The 19262-nt window shown below is 36.6% G+C and overlaps 1 protein-coding gene across 1 annotated transcript in view; it reads left to right on the forward strand.

Annotated features, from left to right (window-relative positions):
• Nucleotides 1-19262, forward strand: part of CTNNA3 (catenin alpha 3) — a 1732244-nt gene that overhangs the window by 119843 nt on the left and 1593139 nt on the right. The window contains exon 5 of the mRNA XM_025397086.1: nucleotides 8776-8942. Within this exon, the coding sequence (XP_025252871.1) occupies nucleotides 8776-8942 (167 nt within the window). The remainder of the gene's footprint in view (nucleotides 1-8775; nucleotides 8943-19262) is intronic.

The following is a 19262-nucleotide window of genomic DNA, read 5'->3' on the forward strand; positions in this document are numbered from 1 at the left end:
AGAAGAATCTTCTCATTGAAGTGGTTCATTTTCCTATTTGAGGGTACCTGGTAGAGACCATGTTATAATCACTGTTGTATACCCCATAGTGCTTTGCATATTTTAGTGCTCAGTGTTGATAAATGAATGAATGACCTGTTTGTAAGGGTTAGGTATCATTTATTAAAAAAAAGCTTTCAACTCCAAAGCACTAGAATGAGATTCTTTTAGCAGATGTCAAAAAAGCAAATATATCAATTTTTGCTAATTCAGCATAGTGTAATGTAAGTGTACGCATGGCTAAGCTTACTATATTTAGCCATAAAAGGAAATATTAGAAAAAAATGATAAATTTAGTCAGAAATCTTAGTTATAAGGCCTATTATTTCACCTCAAAAGAATTAAATTGACATCAAGAATAATGTAAAAGTGTTTATTGGTGGATGGCATATCAGTCAATAGGTTGTTGGGAAAGAAATTCAATAGAGAGTAATTATGGGTAGCTATTTCAGCTCAAAGTTTAAATATTTAAGTTATAAATCCATACTATTTTCACTTTTTATTGATTGGTTTACAATATGGATTGCTTTGTTCCTTTGTCAGTTTGTTTTACTGTAAACCACTTTAGGTATATGAAACTTGTAACACCAGGAGATGATGATAATGTTGTAGTAATATATTTTGTGTATTTTATTATCTTAAAATTATTGTCAAATTTAGCTCAGTGAGGTGGCTCATGGCTGTAATCCCAGCATTTTGAGAGACCGAGGAGGGAGGATCACTTGAGGCCAGGAGTTCTAGACCGGCTTGGGCAACATAATGAGACCCTATCTCTATAAGAGATATAAAAAATTAATTGGGTTTGGTGATGCATACCTGTAGTCTCAGCTCCTTGGAAGGCTGAGGCAGGAGGATTGCTTGAGCCCAGGAGCTTGAGACTGCAGTGAGCTAAGATTAACCCTGTACTCCAGCCTAGCTGACAAAGTGAGAGTCTGCATAGAAAAAAAAGTTGTCAAATTTAAATATGACATGAAATTACTTGGTCAGTTTTTTGAAAATTAAAAAATTTCATTTTTCTTTGAAATTCTGAAGAGATGTTTAGCTCTATTTTAAAATCTTCTTTAATATTGAAATTTATTTAGGTGCATAGTTTATAGATACATTGTACAAAATATTTTGCTCATAAAAATATTAATAAAGTTTTAAATTAGGAGTTGTGTACTTTTACATATAATTAAAGTTTGACTAAATGTGACTGAAAGTTATTTCCAGTGTTTTAAAATATAGCAGATAATTTTTGCTTCAAGATATATTTGTTCTCATTATTAGAAGTAAAAAGTTCATTAGTTCATTAGTTATACACACAAAAATACACAACTTAAATATTTTATTTTATATTAAAGGATGTAACACAAATGTTATCCAATCTCTTTTTAGCATGGTTTGTTGATTGCATCTTACATAGTCATTTTGACCGAAACCACAACCAAACTATATTGACTAAGATTTCCAGTTTTGGTGTCTTCATGGAAGAAAGCTTAATGACACTTGGGAAGCTACCTAACTGCAGAATCTTTCTTGATCTTTTATAATCCTTTTCCTTGCCTTGCCCTGCTCCAACTTTTACCATTTTTTGCTTCCACATCCAACTTAACATTTTTAGGAACTTGTCTTTACTGAATGTCTCCAAAGCATTAAAAATTAGTTTTTAAAAAATTAATATATATTTTACACTTATATTTGATAGATTTATATAATTAATAAAACTATATAATTATAATTACAACTCACATGAAAAGATTGGGGAGCAAACCTTTTCAACTTCTTGATCAACTTCAGTTATTGGAAGCAGAAGGTCTTCAGTGTATTTTACATACCAGAAAGGAGATATCATTAATATGTTGCTGAGAGGAATAAAAAGAGTTTATTAATCTAGAGAGGTGGTGAAGAGGAGGTCTTTTAATACAGCTTCTACTATATCCTATCTATGATGTTGGGAGATGTTTCTATTATTTTTATAGAAACTAGCCCCATCAAATTTTATGTTTTATAAAACATTTACTATAATTTTATACAATCAACCCAATCAAAGTATTTCCCAGCTCATTTTGAGAGTTCCCAATGGTGCAGGGCTCACTGACTGGCTGCTCATGTCCTTCTGAGAAGTGACAACGTGCTGGTGGCCCTCACTTGCTCTCAGCGCCTCCTCGACCTAGTCACCCACTCTAGCTGTGCTTGAGGAGCCCTTCAGCCCGCTGCTGCACTGTGGGAGCCCCTCTCTGGGCTGGCTGAGGCCGGAACTGGCTCCCTCTGCTTGTGGCGAGGTATGGAGGGAGAGGTGCAGCAGGAACCAGGGCTGTGCGCGGGGCTTGCCGGCCAGTGAGAGTTCCAGGTGGGCGTGGCCTTGGTGGGTCCCACACTCAGAGCAGCCCCACCGCCCCAGGCAGTGAGGGGCTTAGCACCCGGGTCAGCAGCTGCAGAGGGTGCCCTCCAGGTCTCCCAGCAGTGCCGGCCGGCTGGCGCTGCACTCGAATTCTCCCCGGGCCTCAGCTGCCTCCCTGCAGCCCACCATGCCCGAGCCTCCCCCACACCTGCAGTGGGCTCCTGCACAGCTGGAGCCTCCCCCACACCTGCAGTGGGCTCCTGCCTAGCTGGAGCCTCCCCTACGAGCCCCGCCCCCTGGCCATGGTGCCCAGTCCCATCCACCGCCCAGGGGCTGGGGAGTGCAGGCACACAGTGACACAGCAGCGGGACTGGCCGGCAGCTCCACTAGGTGAAGCCAGCTGGGCTCCTGAGTCTAGTGGGGACCTGGAGAACCTTTATGTCTAGCTAAGGGATTGTACATACACCAATCAGCACTCTGTCTAGCTGAAGGTTTGTAAGCACACCAATCAGCACTCTGTGTCTAGTTCAAGGATTGTAAATACACCAATCAGTACTCTGTATCTAGCTAATCTAGTGGGGACTTGGAGAACTTTTCTGTCTAGCACTCTGTGTCAAGCTAAAGGATTGTAAACGCACCAATCAGCACTCTATGTCTAGCTCAGGGATTGTAAATGCACCAATCAGCACTGTCAAAACGGACCAATCAGCTCTCTGTAAAATGGACCAATCAGCAGGATGTGGGTGGGGTCAGATAAGGGAATAAAAGCAGGCTGCCTGAGCCAACAATGCCAACCTGCTCGGGTCCCCTTCCACAGTGTGGAAGCTTTGTTCTTTAACTCTTTACAATAAATCTTGCTGGTGCTCACTCTTTGGGTCCATGCCACCTTCATGAGCTGTAACACTCACCACGAAGGTCTGTAGCTTCACTCCTGCAGCCAGCAAGACCACGAACCCACCGGGAGGAACGAACAACTTCAGACGCACCGCCTTTAAGAACTGTAACATTCACTGCGATGGTCTGCGGCTTCATTCTTGAAGTCAGTAAGACCAAGAACCCACCAATTCCAGACACACTTCCATTTTCATTAAATCATTATGCTGGTCTGCTGTTGCCTTTACCTGGCTATCTCTCTTCCCTGATGCATGAATGCTGCTGGTCTTGAAGTTGGGAATTCTGCTTTCTCTGAATTGCTTCATTAGAGGGCTCCAGGACAATGTTCAGTCTAAGGCTAATTCTTCCCCATTATTGAGGCAAGACTCTTCTTTGTGTTCTACTCAATGTCCCATAAGTTATGAAGTTTTCAAGTCTGGTGGTTGGACAAGCATTATTCCCAGTCCTGTGTGAGTGGCAAGTAATGTTACCTCAAATCCTTTTGGGTGATTCTTTCCCTAGCCTTGGGTGGTTTCCTCCAGTATATGGATTGATCAGTATTCAGCTGAATACCAAGAGGGAGCATGTGCAGATTATCGGTGTTCTTTCTCTGTGTATCTCTTCCCTTTATCATTCTCTATTCTGTTTTATACTTTTACTGCCTTGAATCTCCGAGGACACTCAGCTTTGTCTGCTCAGCTCAGAGAATTTGCCAGGCTCTGCCTTGGTTTCCCCTTCCTGTATCATGGCCTGGAAAATCTCTTATGGTGGTAAGCTGGGGCTATCAAAAGGGTAATCCTTGTTTTTTGGAGGGGGGGGTCCATTTCTCAGGGATTACTGACCTTCATTGCCTAACATCCAGTGCCTTACAACCGTTTTTGCATTTATTTGGTATGTTTTTTGGTTTCAGGTAGGAAAGGAATCTGGTCTCTGTTACTCTGCCTTAGTTGAAAGCAAATTAGAACTTTAAATAAGACTTACTGAGTTCAACGATAATAAAATGGAAATAAAACATTGCCAATAGTTTACAATAGTAACCATATGCAGCCACGTTCCTTGTCTATAACCCTGCTGTAGCACCCAACCTTGGGTCCACACAGCAGTGGCTAGGTTTGCTTCCCTTCCACCTGCCATAATAAGGTTTTCTTTTAATCATACAAAACATTTTTGGTCCTTGTAGTCAAACTGTCTTGGATATTTTAAAGGAGAGTCTTTACCATTTTTTTTTTTTTAACATCTGTGTAAGTTTAGGGTGGAATTGAGATCATCCCCCTCTCTTTCCTGCCAAGTAAAATAATTGTCCGCTAAAAAGTTAAATTCAAGCTTCTACCTCTTCAGAGTTTTCAGATTCAAAATGGCACTTTCCCAATTAAAAACAAATAAAACTAAACCCTGAGTGTTTAGTCTCAGTCTGTGAACCCTATTATATATTGAATCAATGAATATGTACTAATGCATGTTATATGTGTATGATATAAACCTTTTACCATGATGTATTTGTATCACTTGGCCAGATCCATATATTAGAAATCTTAATAGAATAATAAACATAATGTCAAGTAAAAGCTGAGGAAATATTTTATCTTTAGTACCTGCCCCTTTTCATTTTGGTTATTCTCTTTTTCATCTGGATATTTTTCTTATACCAGGTTTTCTTTGACTTTTAAGTTTATAATCAATATAATCACTTTTAGAAAGTAGAATTATACTTTTAAATGCAGCAAAGTAACTTGTAAAAGAACCATATAGGAAGCTTTATAAAATAAAGAATATTTTGTAATATGTGTATTTGGCCAACAATTTTTTTGTACTTCTGGAGTTTATTTATTTGATCATATAGTTTGTAGGCCAGATTTTTGTATATTCAGAAATTTTCATCTCTTACACATATATCGGTGTGTAAAAGTTACCTCTATAGATATTTGTAGACTATAGACTCTAGTACCTTATTTTAGCAGGGATTTCATAAGTGATTTTTTTAACAATTAAAAAAAATCCCTTTTTTAGGAAAGGAACTAAATGGACTCAGTAGAAAGAAGTTTTCTGAACCTAGTTCTTGTGGCATTTTCAAGACCTTTAGTAAATTATTTTTATGTATAGAGTGGGATTTCTTGAAGAAAAAATGTAGTTATTTTTATTTGTATGCATTTTAAATGTGAAATTTCCTATTCAGCAAACTTCAAAGTAAAAGCATTATAAGCAAGATTGGGAATGATATTTCAAAAGAGTAGACTCTCCACATGTAGACTTTATAAAGCATAGATGCTAATATTGTAGATGGAAAGGAAACTTGTAGCTTTTTTTCTATTTAATTAGGAAAATAACCATTTTCTCCTGTCAGAAATCAATATGATGATGAACTGGCTAAATTCTATAAACCAGTTGTCGTTATCAATACCTTATCAATAGCTGGAACATGTTTCTTTTACCTAGAACATTCCTTTGTATGTCTTCTGACACCTCAGGCAGAGGTAGGTCCTCCTCTGTGTCTCTTAGTACTTTGTACAGGCCTGTACCAGAAACCTGTATCAGTGTTTGATGACTTTCACTTGACTCGGAACTTCTTGGGCTGCAAAAAAACTGTTTCATACTGATATCTATCTCCTGGATACCTAGGATACAGCTGTTTTATAGAGGAAAAAACAAATGTTTATCAAAGAAAAGTTGAATAATGTTCATTCACATATTAATTTGGCAATATATAGTCAATGTATTGAATATATGCAACAGAGTAAGCACTATTCTAGATCCTGGGAATGCTGTGGTGACCAGGACCAATGCAACTCTTGCACTTACTAGTTTTATGATCCAGAAGAAAAGACAGGTTTTGATACAATTTGTTATAATAAATTATGAAGGTTATGGTAGAAAGCATAGAATCTTGCTGTAAGACCTATCTTAGTAATGGGGGGTCCAAGCTTCCCATAGGAAGTGATGTTTAATTTAAGACCAGAGTGTGGGCTGAAACCAGCTGAAAAGGGTTACGAATATTGGGGAAATTAGGGACAAGTCCAGCAATAAGAATTTAAGTTATAGCATCTTTATTAATGTATTTTGGGGGTGACATTTCTCCTTCCAACAGAGCTACCTGACTGGCTTTTCATATTCCCTTAACAAAGACAAGAATATAATAATTGTTTAAATGATCTCTTTCTGAATATGGCTCTTCAGCCAGTTGTTCAACTTTCCAATATTTTTAGAGTAAAAAATATGTAATTTTTGGATATATATTTAGTTTTAGTATGTGAAGTCAAAGACAGTATTCTAAAGAGGCTATTATAACTTTCCAAGTCAGAATCACAACAATAAAAAATTAATCTTTTTTTGCGGGCATTCATCTGCTTTCTAAATTTTGGAGGTCAGTTTAACTTTTCAGTCTTATAGCAGCAATTCTGACTTGCAGAGAAGCACATGAAAATCACCCACCTATTGGTCTTAAAAATTTACCATCTCTATTAGAAATTTTCCCCAAAGTAACAGTTAATCTTTGTTGAGTGCTTTCCATGTTTAAATACTGTGCTAAATATATTATATGAACTATCTCATCTAAGCATCCAAGAAACACTGTGAGATAAATCATATTTTTACCCCTTTCTCTAGATAAAGACATTGAAGGCATTTAGTGTCCAGGGTCCCAGAACTAGATGGGGCATATAAGAATTTGATCTCAGAAGTATCTAAAGTCATAGTTCCTCACTTGGTATTGCTAAAGAGATCTAAATGAGACATACTAACATGTTGAGACAGTCTCAGACCCTCCTCACAAGTTTTGTCAATTATAAGAAACAGTATTCTTTATTTTATTTAGTAAAATAATTGATTCAGTTTTCTTCATGCTAAGGTTCATGAGTCAATGAAAACTAAAATATTTACGGATGTAATCCATAAACGGATAAGACAGACCCTTTTGTATATTTTGATGGGATGACTGTATTTTGGAGAATTTTGTGGCAATATGTAACAAAACTTAAAATTCATTTGCCTGTTGACTCAGGAATTCTACTTTTAGGAATTTATCCTATGGCTAAACTTGTTCATGCGTGTAAAGATATATGTCCTGGGCATTCTCTATAGTATTATATGAAATAGGAAAAAGTTGGAAATGACTTATGTGTTCATTAGGGGCCTGGTAAAATAAGTTACAGTGTATCAATGAAATATGCCTTATGTACTCTTATTTAATACTCATAAAATAGTAGTTATTATTATTAATTAATTTTAAAAAGAAGAAAATGAAGAGTAATGATGTTAAGTGACTTGATTAAGATACTAGGACAGAGACATTGAAGCAGTCTGGCTCCAGAGTACACACTGTTAATTCTTGTGCTATATTGCCTGCTGGTCATCTGTTTCCCAGTATGAAAGGAAAATAAATTGATAAGCAAGAAGAAATTATAGAAAATCTCTCTAGTAGGATACTACTTGTTAAAGGCTCTATATTTTTATCTTCTCTTCTTATAACATATACAATAACTATGTTTTCTTATAAAATCTGTCTTTATAAAACATATATTTGTATATATGAATGTATATGAATATATTTAGAAAACATACATATATAAAACATGTATACATTTATGTATATAAAACATATGTATCTATATATACTTATACACATAAATCATACATTCATGTAAAAATTTCTGGACAGATATACAAGAGCTGAATAGTTGGTGCTTTGGGGGATTAGTTTGGAGACTTTTAAAATTTTTACTTGATATTCTTTGGTGTGGTGAATTATTCAAAAGTAATGGACATGTATTATAATACTTTTATAATAAAAATAAGTTTAGATTTAAAAACTTAAAAAATAATGGATGTGGTAATTATCAATTATGCTATTGGATGGGAATAAAGAGAAATTTTTATTAAATATTTTCATTTTATACCCTTCTGAACTGGGAACGTAAAACAATGAATGAATACATATTTAATAACAAGATATATTTTAAATGAAAAGGCGTTAAAAATAGTGAACACAATATTCTTTAACAATTATGCACTATGAAGTACTATTTCTGTGACTAAATCTAGGATATAGTTTATTCATTATATTGACAGTTTAGAATAAATTTGCCTATGTTAAACTTTTATCAGAGAGCTGCAGTCTTATTATCTTAAAGACTACCTCTTTTCTAACATCCATTGAGTTAGTTTCCAACTCAATAAAGATTTACCTTGTTTTTATAAGCAGGATTGTTTATGATTGAAGCTTTAGTAATAAAACCTTTTACAAGAAACGAGATTCAGCAAAAGCAGAAGTGGACAGCAATTTTACTAGATGTTCCTAGTCAATTGAGCACAATTTTCTTGCAGGAAAATGATATCATGCTTCTTAATTCCAGAATATTTGTCAAAAACAAATGTTAATTTGAAACTGCATTGTTTATTGAGAAACCATGTGTTGACAATTGTCAACTGACAATATTTTTATATTATGCTTAGTCTTGGAATTTACTTGGAATTAGGTTAGCTGATAAATTCTGAAATAGGCATAGTTGAAACTTAAAGTATAACTTATTTGGGGTTGTATTTTTCAGGTGAAGCTCTGAAAGTATCAGCTGAGAGATTTACAGATGACCCCTGTTTTCTCCCAAAAAGGGAGGCTGTGGTTCAAGCTGCCCGTGCCTTGCTGGCTGCAGTGACGAGACTCCTTATCCTTGCGGACATGATTGATGTCATGTGCCTCTTGCAACATGTGTCAGCTGTAAGTAAAAGATGGCTTAGTTTACCTTGGCATTGTCTTCACTTCTAATTTCATTCTCTGAACCTGGCGTCGATCCTAGTGCATCTTGGCTTCACTCTCATTTCTTAACATCACCCCTTCAGAAGCAGACTAGACTGGGTTGTGAAGACTAATGTATACCTCAAAATAAGGAAGCCAGAGTTAGTTCTAAAGCCAATGGGAAATTAAACAGAAGATGGCTTGCTTATAAGGAAATGACTAGGAAAAGTTATAGACTTTTGATCACTTAAATAACTATGCTCTCTATAAATAAATAACATCATTTAAATAACTATGCTCTCTATAAATAAATAACATCATTATATAGATAATATATAATAAACACGTGAGTATAAATGACTTGAAAAATAGAAAAAGCTTAAGACATTTGGAAATTTATCCTGGTTTGTAAATGAATTCTACTTTGCCACGTCCTCTTGATTCAGGATAAAGAGTGCATGTTTACAGGTAGTCTGTGATGTCTGTAGTAATCCATTAGGAAAATGTAGACATGTATTTAATACAAGTAAATAATGCATATTAACTAGTATGATACAAAGTTAGCAAGATATCCTGAATGCTTTATTTTTTCAGACAAACCCACTTAGCACATTTTTAGTAGAAAGAGAATTTTATTAAAGTCTGTTTTCTTAGTTTGACCAAATCATTAGTAGTGTTCAGATGAAAAGGTTGCAAAGAACTCTTTTTATATCTGTTGTATTTTCTGCTTGAAAAGGACCCTTATACTCTGTCTATAAATACATCTGCATTTTCATAAAGTGTCTGTGATTTTACTATCGCTACTCTATTAAGCAAACAATGGTCTTATTTGATTAACCTTCTTGTCAAAATAATTTTCTCTAACTGCTAAACTAAACCTTTCTTTGCATCTTTCTTTTTGTCTTTGTCTTTTTCTTTTTCTCTTTTTGTTTTTTGAGATGGAGTCTCACATTTTCGCCCAGGCTGGAGTGCAATGGTCATCTCGGCTCACTGCAATCTCTGCCTCCTGGGTTCATGCAATTCTCTGGCCTTAGCCTCCCAAATAGCTGGGATTACAGGCACACACCACCATGCCTGGCTAATTTTTTGTATTATTTGCTTTTAGTAGAGATGGGGTTTCACTATGTTGGCCAGGCTGGTCTCGAACTCCTGACCTCATGATCCTCTCACCTTGGCCTCCCAAAGTGCTGAGATTACAGGTGTGAGCCAATACACCTGGCCATATCTTTCTTGTATTCACTATTGCTTATTTTAACACTAGAGTGACCTTCTCTTTGTACTTCCATTTTTTTCTTTTGATAGTTTTATTACCATAAAACAGCAATTCAATCCTTTGTTTTTTTTTTTTTTTTAAGTTTAAGTAGCTTTTTAGGAAAGGGAATTGTTCTTATCACTAGCAGCTGTTTACTAGAAGATTTGTAGGTGATATAATTGAGCAAAGGTTTCTGTTACTTGGTTCTTGGTTTGTTGAGTAACCATAGACAAATTACTGAACTGATAGTTTTATTACAGTAAAAAGAGCAATTCGATCCTTTTTTTTTTTTTTTTAGTTTAAGTAGCTTTTTAGGAAAGGGAATTGTTTTCATCACCAGCAGCTGTTTACTAGTGGATTTGTAGGTGACATAATTGAGCAAAGGTTTCTGTTACTTGCTTCTTGGTTTGTTTAATAACCATAGACAAATTACTGAACATTTCTGAGATTCATTTGTCTCATATTTGAATACAGACACTAACAAATGCTATAAAAAAGAAATGGGTACAAAAGATTAAGTGGCAGGTAATTCCTAGTTCCAGTGACATGGTAATACCTAGTTCCAATGACCCAATAATTCCTGTTTTAGACTCTAGATTTGTTGAGATAGGGCAGAATGCAGGACTTTTGTAATGTGAAAACTGCCACCTTCATAACCAATTAGGAAGTAACTGTATATAAAGAATAAAACCACCTTCACTACCATTTTAGTTGAGTGTCCACTAGGAGTTAGGCACAGAGGTTGGTAATTCACCTACATTATGCCATGCAAATGAAGCAGGATGGCATTGTAGATCAAACAAAAGCAAAGTACCTCTTGCAGTAAAAATTAGAGTTAATATTTATTGGGTTTTTATAATGTACCAAACACTGTGCTGGATTATCTCTTTTAATTCAATTCTTATGACAGCCCTATGATCATGATTTCTATTTAACACATGAGAAAACTGAGGCACATTGAATTTAAGTAACTTGCTCAAGGCAACAGGAAAGAATTAAAACTTTTGGAGCTTACTACCCTAATAGTTAGAACAGCTTTAACTACAAACAGCTTTTAAAAGTTTTGGCAAATTCATGAACCTACAACCAGTTGTTAAAGTAAGTTAGATATGCCAGAAGGTGTTTTAAATTCTAACCATCCTCTCTCACACTTAGAGCCTCAATTTCAACTAGATTATATGTCACATATAAGTATGTGTAGTAAAAGAGTGATATGTTATGAAAAAGGAAGTGGCATCTTATCAAAGAGAAGGGAACATCTTTTGTGGTAAATTATGATAGTTTTTCATGGTTTCATCCTCATGAAAAGTTTATATATGAATCATATTATCAACTCAATTCTTTCAAGACTTCATGTAGAATGAAAACCACTAAATTGTTTTTGAGATCATCAAGATTAGAATTATTTAGCCCAACATTTCCCCAAAAGTATTCTGTAGAACATGTCTTGAAAATATGGAAAAGGAAAAAAGTTGTTTCTTGTTGTAAGTTATCAATGCTGCACATATAAATTCCCATGAATGTTTTGATGCACATTAGCACATTAAAGTTGTTGAGAAATATTGCCACGAAGAAGCCTGTTTAACTCGGCTTAACTCAGAATTTCCCAAATGTTTTTGACCCCAGAACTCTTCCATAGTATATTAATCCTGGGACTTTCTGAAACCATACTTGGGGAAATGTCAGTTTGGAATTTTTCTAATAATGTTTATGACAATATTAGCTTCTACTTGGAATCAAAAGAATCATAGTGGAGAAACTTCAGTGCCCTTACAGTTTGATATTTTACGTGAAGTAGAAAGACTCTCTGATAATATGCAATATATGCAACTGCCTAACAGTAGATGATCACTAACAATGATAACAATCTCAATTTTCTCAGACAGTGAAGCTGATTTTGGACAATTCTAATTGTTGGAGACATATTTCTCAAACTGAGCTTAAAACTGCCTCCCTGCTATTTCAAATAGTAGGTCTAGCTTTGCTTTCTGGAGCAACACAGAATCAAGGCAATAGAAAAAGCTCTTTTCAAATAACTGATGATTACTCTTGGGACTTACCTATGTCTCCCCTTTTCTAGGCTGAAAATTTTTTGACTTTTGAATGTTCCTTATATGGTAGTTCCAGACCACTCTAAATACCATAGAATTTCTATGTATTTTTCAAATTAACTTATATTTCTTTGTATGACTTTTAGTTTCCTGCTGAAATTTTCAATCTTTATTTTGATCTACTTGACATGGTGAGCAGAACTGTCTGATCCGGAAGGTTTGAGAACTCTGGTGTTTGGACTCCCAGGGTGCCTGCTTCTGCTATCATTTTCCTTGCTTTTGCTCATGGTGTCTTGTCTTAGAATGTGAATGGCTATTTTTGATTGGATACTGAACATTGCCTCTTCTGAAACCCATTTCAGGTAATTTCTCACTGCCTTATTAGCTCTTTGATGTTTTTAAGATGAGTTGTTTTATCATCAAACCTTATTTGTTTCCTTCAGCAGAGGATCAGACTGAATTTCTAATTTGCCATTACAAGAAATAGAAGTCCCCCTAATCATCTCTGTAAATCCTTTTCTATACACTCTGGATTGTAGCTAACTTCCATAAAATGTTGAAATCAATTTCTTGAAATCAAAACAAACTCTCTGATGTGAACATTCTGTGATATAAATGTACAATTGCATCCCTGATTTAATGTCTAACATGATCTTACCTATCACAATAGCCTTGTCATGTTGTTGGTTCATATTGATTTTGAAAACAGTTAAAACCTCCAACTCTCTGAGCTCAAACTACTCCTAATCCAGGTCTTCCTCCTCTGATACTAGTTTTTAAAAAAAATATGTAAAGGTAGAAGTTACATTTATATTCATTGAACTTTATCTTACTAATTCTAGCTTTTTGTTATAGTTCATCAGGCTCCTTTGACTCTCGATTTTGTCTTCTTTTCCTAACCTTATATCATTTTCAAATTTATTCACGAAAAATTGTTTAATGACATGGAAAACAGTATTATGTCTTTCTTTTAGATAATATCAATCAAATATGAACACCCTTTGAGTAAAGTTGTTGAAATGAGCTTCAAGCTTGCTTCATTGGGCTGCTGTATAAACCATGCTTCTTTATTTCTTCCTTTTTTTTTTTTTTGTCACTCAAATTTTATTGTGTACAACATTATCTAACAAAAATTCTATTTGCTTTATACTAAATATAAAATAAGAATTCATAATGAAACAAAACCTACCCAGAGATACATTCTCATCATTGATTTAGAACTGAACGTCTTTACAATTCAAAACTTTAGAGGTTCAAACAATGATAGTTAAGTACTACATATATGGGGTACAAATTACAATGGAAAACAGCAATGATTTCCTCATAAAAGCTGTAAGTTCTTAATTATAAATAGAGATAATAAATGCTTCACATGAAATATCATACAATGAACTATCATAAAATATGCATACATTATATATGTGAAATATACTCAGCTTCATAATTTATGGTCAATGTTGTTATTCATACACGTATACACATATACACCCATATATATATATATACACACACACATATATATATAAAAGAGTGTTCTAGGTATCTTTTGAAATTAATCAAGCACATACACTACAGAAAAACCAATAGAAATATACAATGTTTCAGACACCATTAGTTTATTTTCTGCTAGAAGACACACGATGCTCCCCTTGTGAATCTATGGAGTTGAGAGTTTCTGACCTTTCACTCAGCACGTCACCTGCCACCAAACCAAAAGAGAGGTCTGTTTTAGCTTCCTCCTTCCCATAATCAGGATGAATAAGTGGAATGAAGGATACGTGATTGCAAGAGTTTGGCAAAGCAGGAATACAAGTTTGCTCTGCTGTGTCCTAGGATTCCAAGTTGATGTGATTAGACACAGAAAGTAAATGGCAAATAACATGAGGAAGGAGATCACAGTTTGCAAAGCTTTTATGTGGACCTCCTCAAGCACTTCTTGAAAGACCTTCTTGAAATCAAGATATATTGTTTGTGGCATTGTAGATTTATCAGTCTAGTAATCCCAGTTATAAAGGAAATGAAATTAGTTTGGCATGACTTGCTTTTTAATGACCCAATAAGAGCTCTAAGTGACCATTGCTTGCCTGCTTTTATTCTTTTCTCTTTTGTTCTGACCTTCATTTTTTAAATTACTCATAATCCACTTACTTATGATGCAGAACCACTTGTTTGCTGGGATCTTCTTGCACTTAAGATCTCAGTATAATTAGTTTAAACCCTCATTCTGTGTCCTATCAAGTATAATGTTCTCCCCCAAATTTCTGCAAATTCCTTGGGAGCTCATATTTTCAGGTTCAACTCTGGCTCCAAGCTTTTGCTTCCACTGAATTACTTTCATTTATAGATTGTCTTTCTATCTCTATTCTACATTATGTTCACCCAGAATCTGGAGTTGGCCTTTTCCCTTTTCACAAATAGACACACACACACACACACACACACACACACACACACACACACACATTCTCTAACCCTACCAGAGTAGGCCAGAATATGTGAATATAGTAAACCTTACAGAAACTTACAAGAAGATGGAAGGGAGGGATTTCTATATTGCAACAATATATTCTAAGTGGCTTCAATTTGTATGTTAGAAATCTTCAAAATCTTATTTAGCAACTCCATCTCATTGCCCTTCCACATTTTTTCTCTCTAGCTACTTTCCCTCAGACTTCTAAATTCTGTTTATGGGAATGCAGTAAAGAATAGTTATCTCTCTAGCACTCGACTTGGCCCCTCCTTATTTGTGTCCTTAGGATATCACTACCCACCTTAAATTACTCATTAAGGTATTTTCTTCAGTATAGGTAGTGCCCTTCCTAAGAAGAATTCTGTAGTCAGCCACCACACTCCCCAATCCTACTATATAATAATCTATTATAGATTTTTGGTGGGAGGAGGGTGTCCACTTTAAAGATGTGAATTTCTCCTGGGCACACACTTTTTTTTTCTCCCAAAACAGAGGACTGCCTTTTTATTTCTTGTCCTTATTTTGCATGTAATGGACCAAGGCCTGCCTTTCTTCTCCTCCATCTTTACTATTTCATGCAGGCTTCTGGATTTTTTTTTTTTTTTTTGCCCTCCTGACACTTACACAAGTTCCTGCTACATTTTCTGTTTTTGTTCTTTATTTCATAGCATTAAAGAATTCCTCTGAGCTCACAATTTTTTTTAAGTGGTCTTACTCTTATTTTCCTTCTTATGAGTTTTCCTACATAACAGATTTTTTTCAACCCTGTTGAAGTATATTTCGAGTATAATCCCGAATAACTGGGGTTACAGGTGTACACCACCATGCCAAGCTAATTTCTGTACTTTTAGTAAAGACAGAGTTTTGCCATGTTGGCCAGACTGGTCTCAAACTTATTTTCCTTCTTATGACTTTTCCTACATACCAGATTTTTTTCAACCCTTTTGAAGTATATTTCCTTTTAGATGTCAGATAAATGAGATGTTACTCTCTTTTAATAGCATGTATCTATATATTTCCCGATTTTGTAAAGCTTTCTTATTTCTGTTAAATTATACTCTCTCCACTGAGACTGCCACAGGAGAAGCAATTACAATAGAACATTTCCAAGGACATAGTCTGAGACTACCAACTAGTGTAAACATGGGTCACTGAGCAACCCCGAAACGGACAAGTACTGCCAAATTAAATAATCAAGGATTCCTTACATGGCACTTTTAAATGTGTCTAGTTCCTTAAGGAAATGTGTGTGTTCTTTTGGGGAAAACAGGTCCAAATGAAAGGTAATAGGGGACACAGGGAAAAAAAATGCTGATATTTCAGTATTTCATCAATTGTAGAAACTTGGAAAGGTATTTTGGCTCTATTGTCACCATTGTTTATAAATTTTTTATAGGAATTTAAGTCAAAATGTTTCTCTCTTTGATACTGTTCAAGTGTTTCAAGCTTTTCTGTACTATTTGTTCTTCTTAGGATTCCACATCTTGTTTTATTGGCATCTGTATTTTTTTTTTTTTTTTTGAGACAGAGATTTGCTCTTTTTGCACAGCTGGAGGGCAATGGTGCAGTCTCAGCTCACTGCAACTTCCGCCTCCCAGGTTCAAGCAATTCTCCTGCCTCAGCCTCCCAAGTAGCTGGGACTACAGGCATGCACCACCATGCCAGGCTAATTTTTGTATTTTTAGTAAAACCAGGGTTTTGCCATGTTGGCCAGGCTGGTCTCAAACTCCTGACCTCGGGTGATCTGCCCACCTTGGCTTCCCAAAGTGCTGGGATTACAGGTGTGAGCCACCGTGCCCCGCCTGGCATCTGGATTTCTAAGGGTCAATTTTATTTGGAAGAAAATAGGTTTGGATGGCTTCTGCTTACTGGGTCACGACATTATGGGGAGAAAACATGGCTTTTGGCAGCATGGAGACCTTGCTTGGATCCCAGCTGTGTTGTTGATTAGCCGGGTAATTTTGGGAAAGTTAAAAATCTGTGAGCTTTGGTTTCTTCTTCTGAGTTATGGGGAGAATATAGCTTATTCTGAATACCTTGAAAGGGTCTTGTGAAGACTGAATGATATTTGACATGAATTACTTGGCAAGAACTGGTATGAGTTCTCTTTCACCTTCTTTTCCTGTTCCATCTTTCTCCACTGTGGTATCTTGCTCCCACTTTTTGGCCCTTGGAGTGAAATGATGTACTTATTCCTAAAAATGAAGGGAAATTTGACTATTGAGTTGAACTAACTTTTCTTTTTCCATTTATCATACCATAGTCAGGTTTTATTTGTTTTGGGAATGTTGATCCCTTTGGATTAGGTAATAGACCAACATCTTACAAGAAATGGCTCCAGAATTTAACAACTTTTGTCAAATGTATATTTAACATTTGTCACATAATTTTATAAAGCATTTGTGGACAAACAATAATTCTGACTGTGATGAATATTTATTTTGACAGAAAAATCACACTACCATATTGGCAGCTGAGACTTTTTGAGGCCACCCTCTATTTAAAAGGCAGATATGTACCAACAAAAAGAGTTTCTAAAGCCTTTTATTATTGAACATATCAGCAGCTGATAAAGGGAAAATTACTGTATAATTAAGAGCTGTTAGGAGCTATGTATATTTTGTGAAAGATCTTAGGCAAAATACGTAAAAGCATATTAAGATGTAAAGAAAAAGAGCAAGTCGAGACTGGTATTTAAGATGTGTATTAGTCTGTTTTCACGCTGCTGATAAAGACATACTTGATACTGGGCAGTTTACTAAAGAAAGAGGTTTAATGGACTTACAGTTCCATATGGCTGGGGAGGCCTCACAATCATGGCAGAAGGCAAGGAGGAGCAAGTCACATCTTACGTGGATGGCGGCAGGCAAAGAGAGAGCTCGTTCAGGGAAACTCCTGTTTTTAAAACCATCAGATCTCATGAGATTCATTCACTATCACGAGAACAGTGCAGGAAAGACCTGGTCCCTTAATTCTATTACCTCCCACCCAGTTCCTCCCATGACATGTGAGAACTTTGGGAATTACAATTCAAGATGAGATTTGGGTGGGGACACAACCAAACTATATCATTCTGCCCCCAGCCCCTCCCAAATCTCATGTCCTCACATTTCAAAACAAATCATGCCTTCTTAACATTCCCCCAAAGTCTTAATTCATTTCAGCATTAACTCAGAAGTCCGCAGTTCAACATCTCGTCTAAGACAAGGCAAGTCCCTTCTGCATATGAGCCTGTAAAATCAACAACAAGTTAGTTACTTCCTAGATACGATTGTAGCAGGATGAGCCACAGACAAAACTCCTCAGACACTGAGTTAAAGAAGGGGTTTATTTGGCCGGGGGCATCGGCAAGACTCCTGTCTCAAGAGCTGAGCTCCCCAATGGAGCAATTCCTGTCCCTTTTAAGGGCTCACAACTCTAAGGGAGTGCGTGTGAGGGGGTCATGATTGAGCAAGCAGGGGGTACATGACTGGGGGCTGCATGCACTGGTAATTAGATCAGAACAAAACAGGATAGGGATTTTCACAGTGCATTTCTATATAATGTCTGTAATCTATAGATAACATAACCGATTAGGTCAGGGGTCTATCTTTAACTACCAGGCCCAGGGTGTGGCACTGGGCTGTCTCCCTGTGGATTTCATTTCCTTTTAGTTTTTACTTCTTCTTTCTTTGAAGGCAGAAATTGGGCATAAGACGATATGAAGGGTGGTCTCCTCCCTTACAATGAGGGTACAGGCATTGGGTAAATACAACTGTTACAAATGGGATAAATTGGTCAAAACAAAGGCGCTACAGGCCCCATGCAAGTCCACAATCTATCAGGGCAGTCAAATCTTAAAGCTCCAAAATGATCTCCTTTGACTCCATGTCTCACATCCAGATCACGCTGGTGCAAGAGGTGGGTTCCCATGGTCTTGGGCAGCTCTCCCCCTGTGGCTTTGCAGGGTACAGCCTTCCTCCTGGCTGCGTTCATGGGTTGCCATTGAGTGTCTGTGGCTTTTCCAGGTGCACTGTGCAAGCTGTCAGTGGAGCTATCATTCTGAGGTGGGTCTGGAGGACAGTGGCCCTCTTCTCACAGCTCCACTAGGTGGTGCCCCAGTAGGTACTCTGCGTTGGGCCTCCAACCCCCCATTTTCCTTCCATACCTCCTAACAGAGGTTCTCCATGAGAGCCCTGCCCCTGCAGCAAACTTCTACCTGGACATCCAAGCATTTCCATAAATCCTCTGAAATCTAGACAGAGGTTCCCAAACCTCAATTCTTGACTTCTGTGCACTTACAGGCTCAGCACCACATGGAAGCTGGCAAGGCTTCAGAAGTTGCCTTCTGAAGCCACAGCCTGAGCTTAACATTGGCCCCTTTCAGCCATGGCTGGAGCCCTGGGACAAAGGGCTCAAGTCCCTAGGCTGCACACAGCACGGGGACCTTGGGCTTGGCCCAGGAAACTGCTTTTTCCTCTTAGGCTTCCTGGCCTGTGATGGGAGGGGCTGCTGTGAAGGCCTCTGACATGCCCTGGAGACATTTTCCC

This window comes from Theropithecus gelada, chromosome 9 (assembly GCF_003255815.1).
Source record: "Theropithecus gelada isolate Dixy chromosome 9, Tgel_1.0, whole genome shotgun sequence".
Classification (NCBI taxonomy): domain Eukaryota; kingdom Metazoa; phylum Chordata; class Mammalia; order Primates; family Cercopithecidae; genus Theropithecus; species Theropithecus gelada.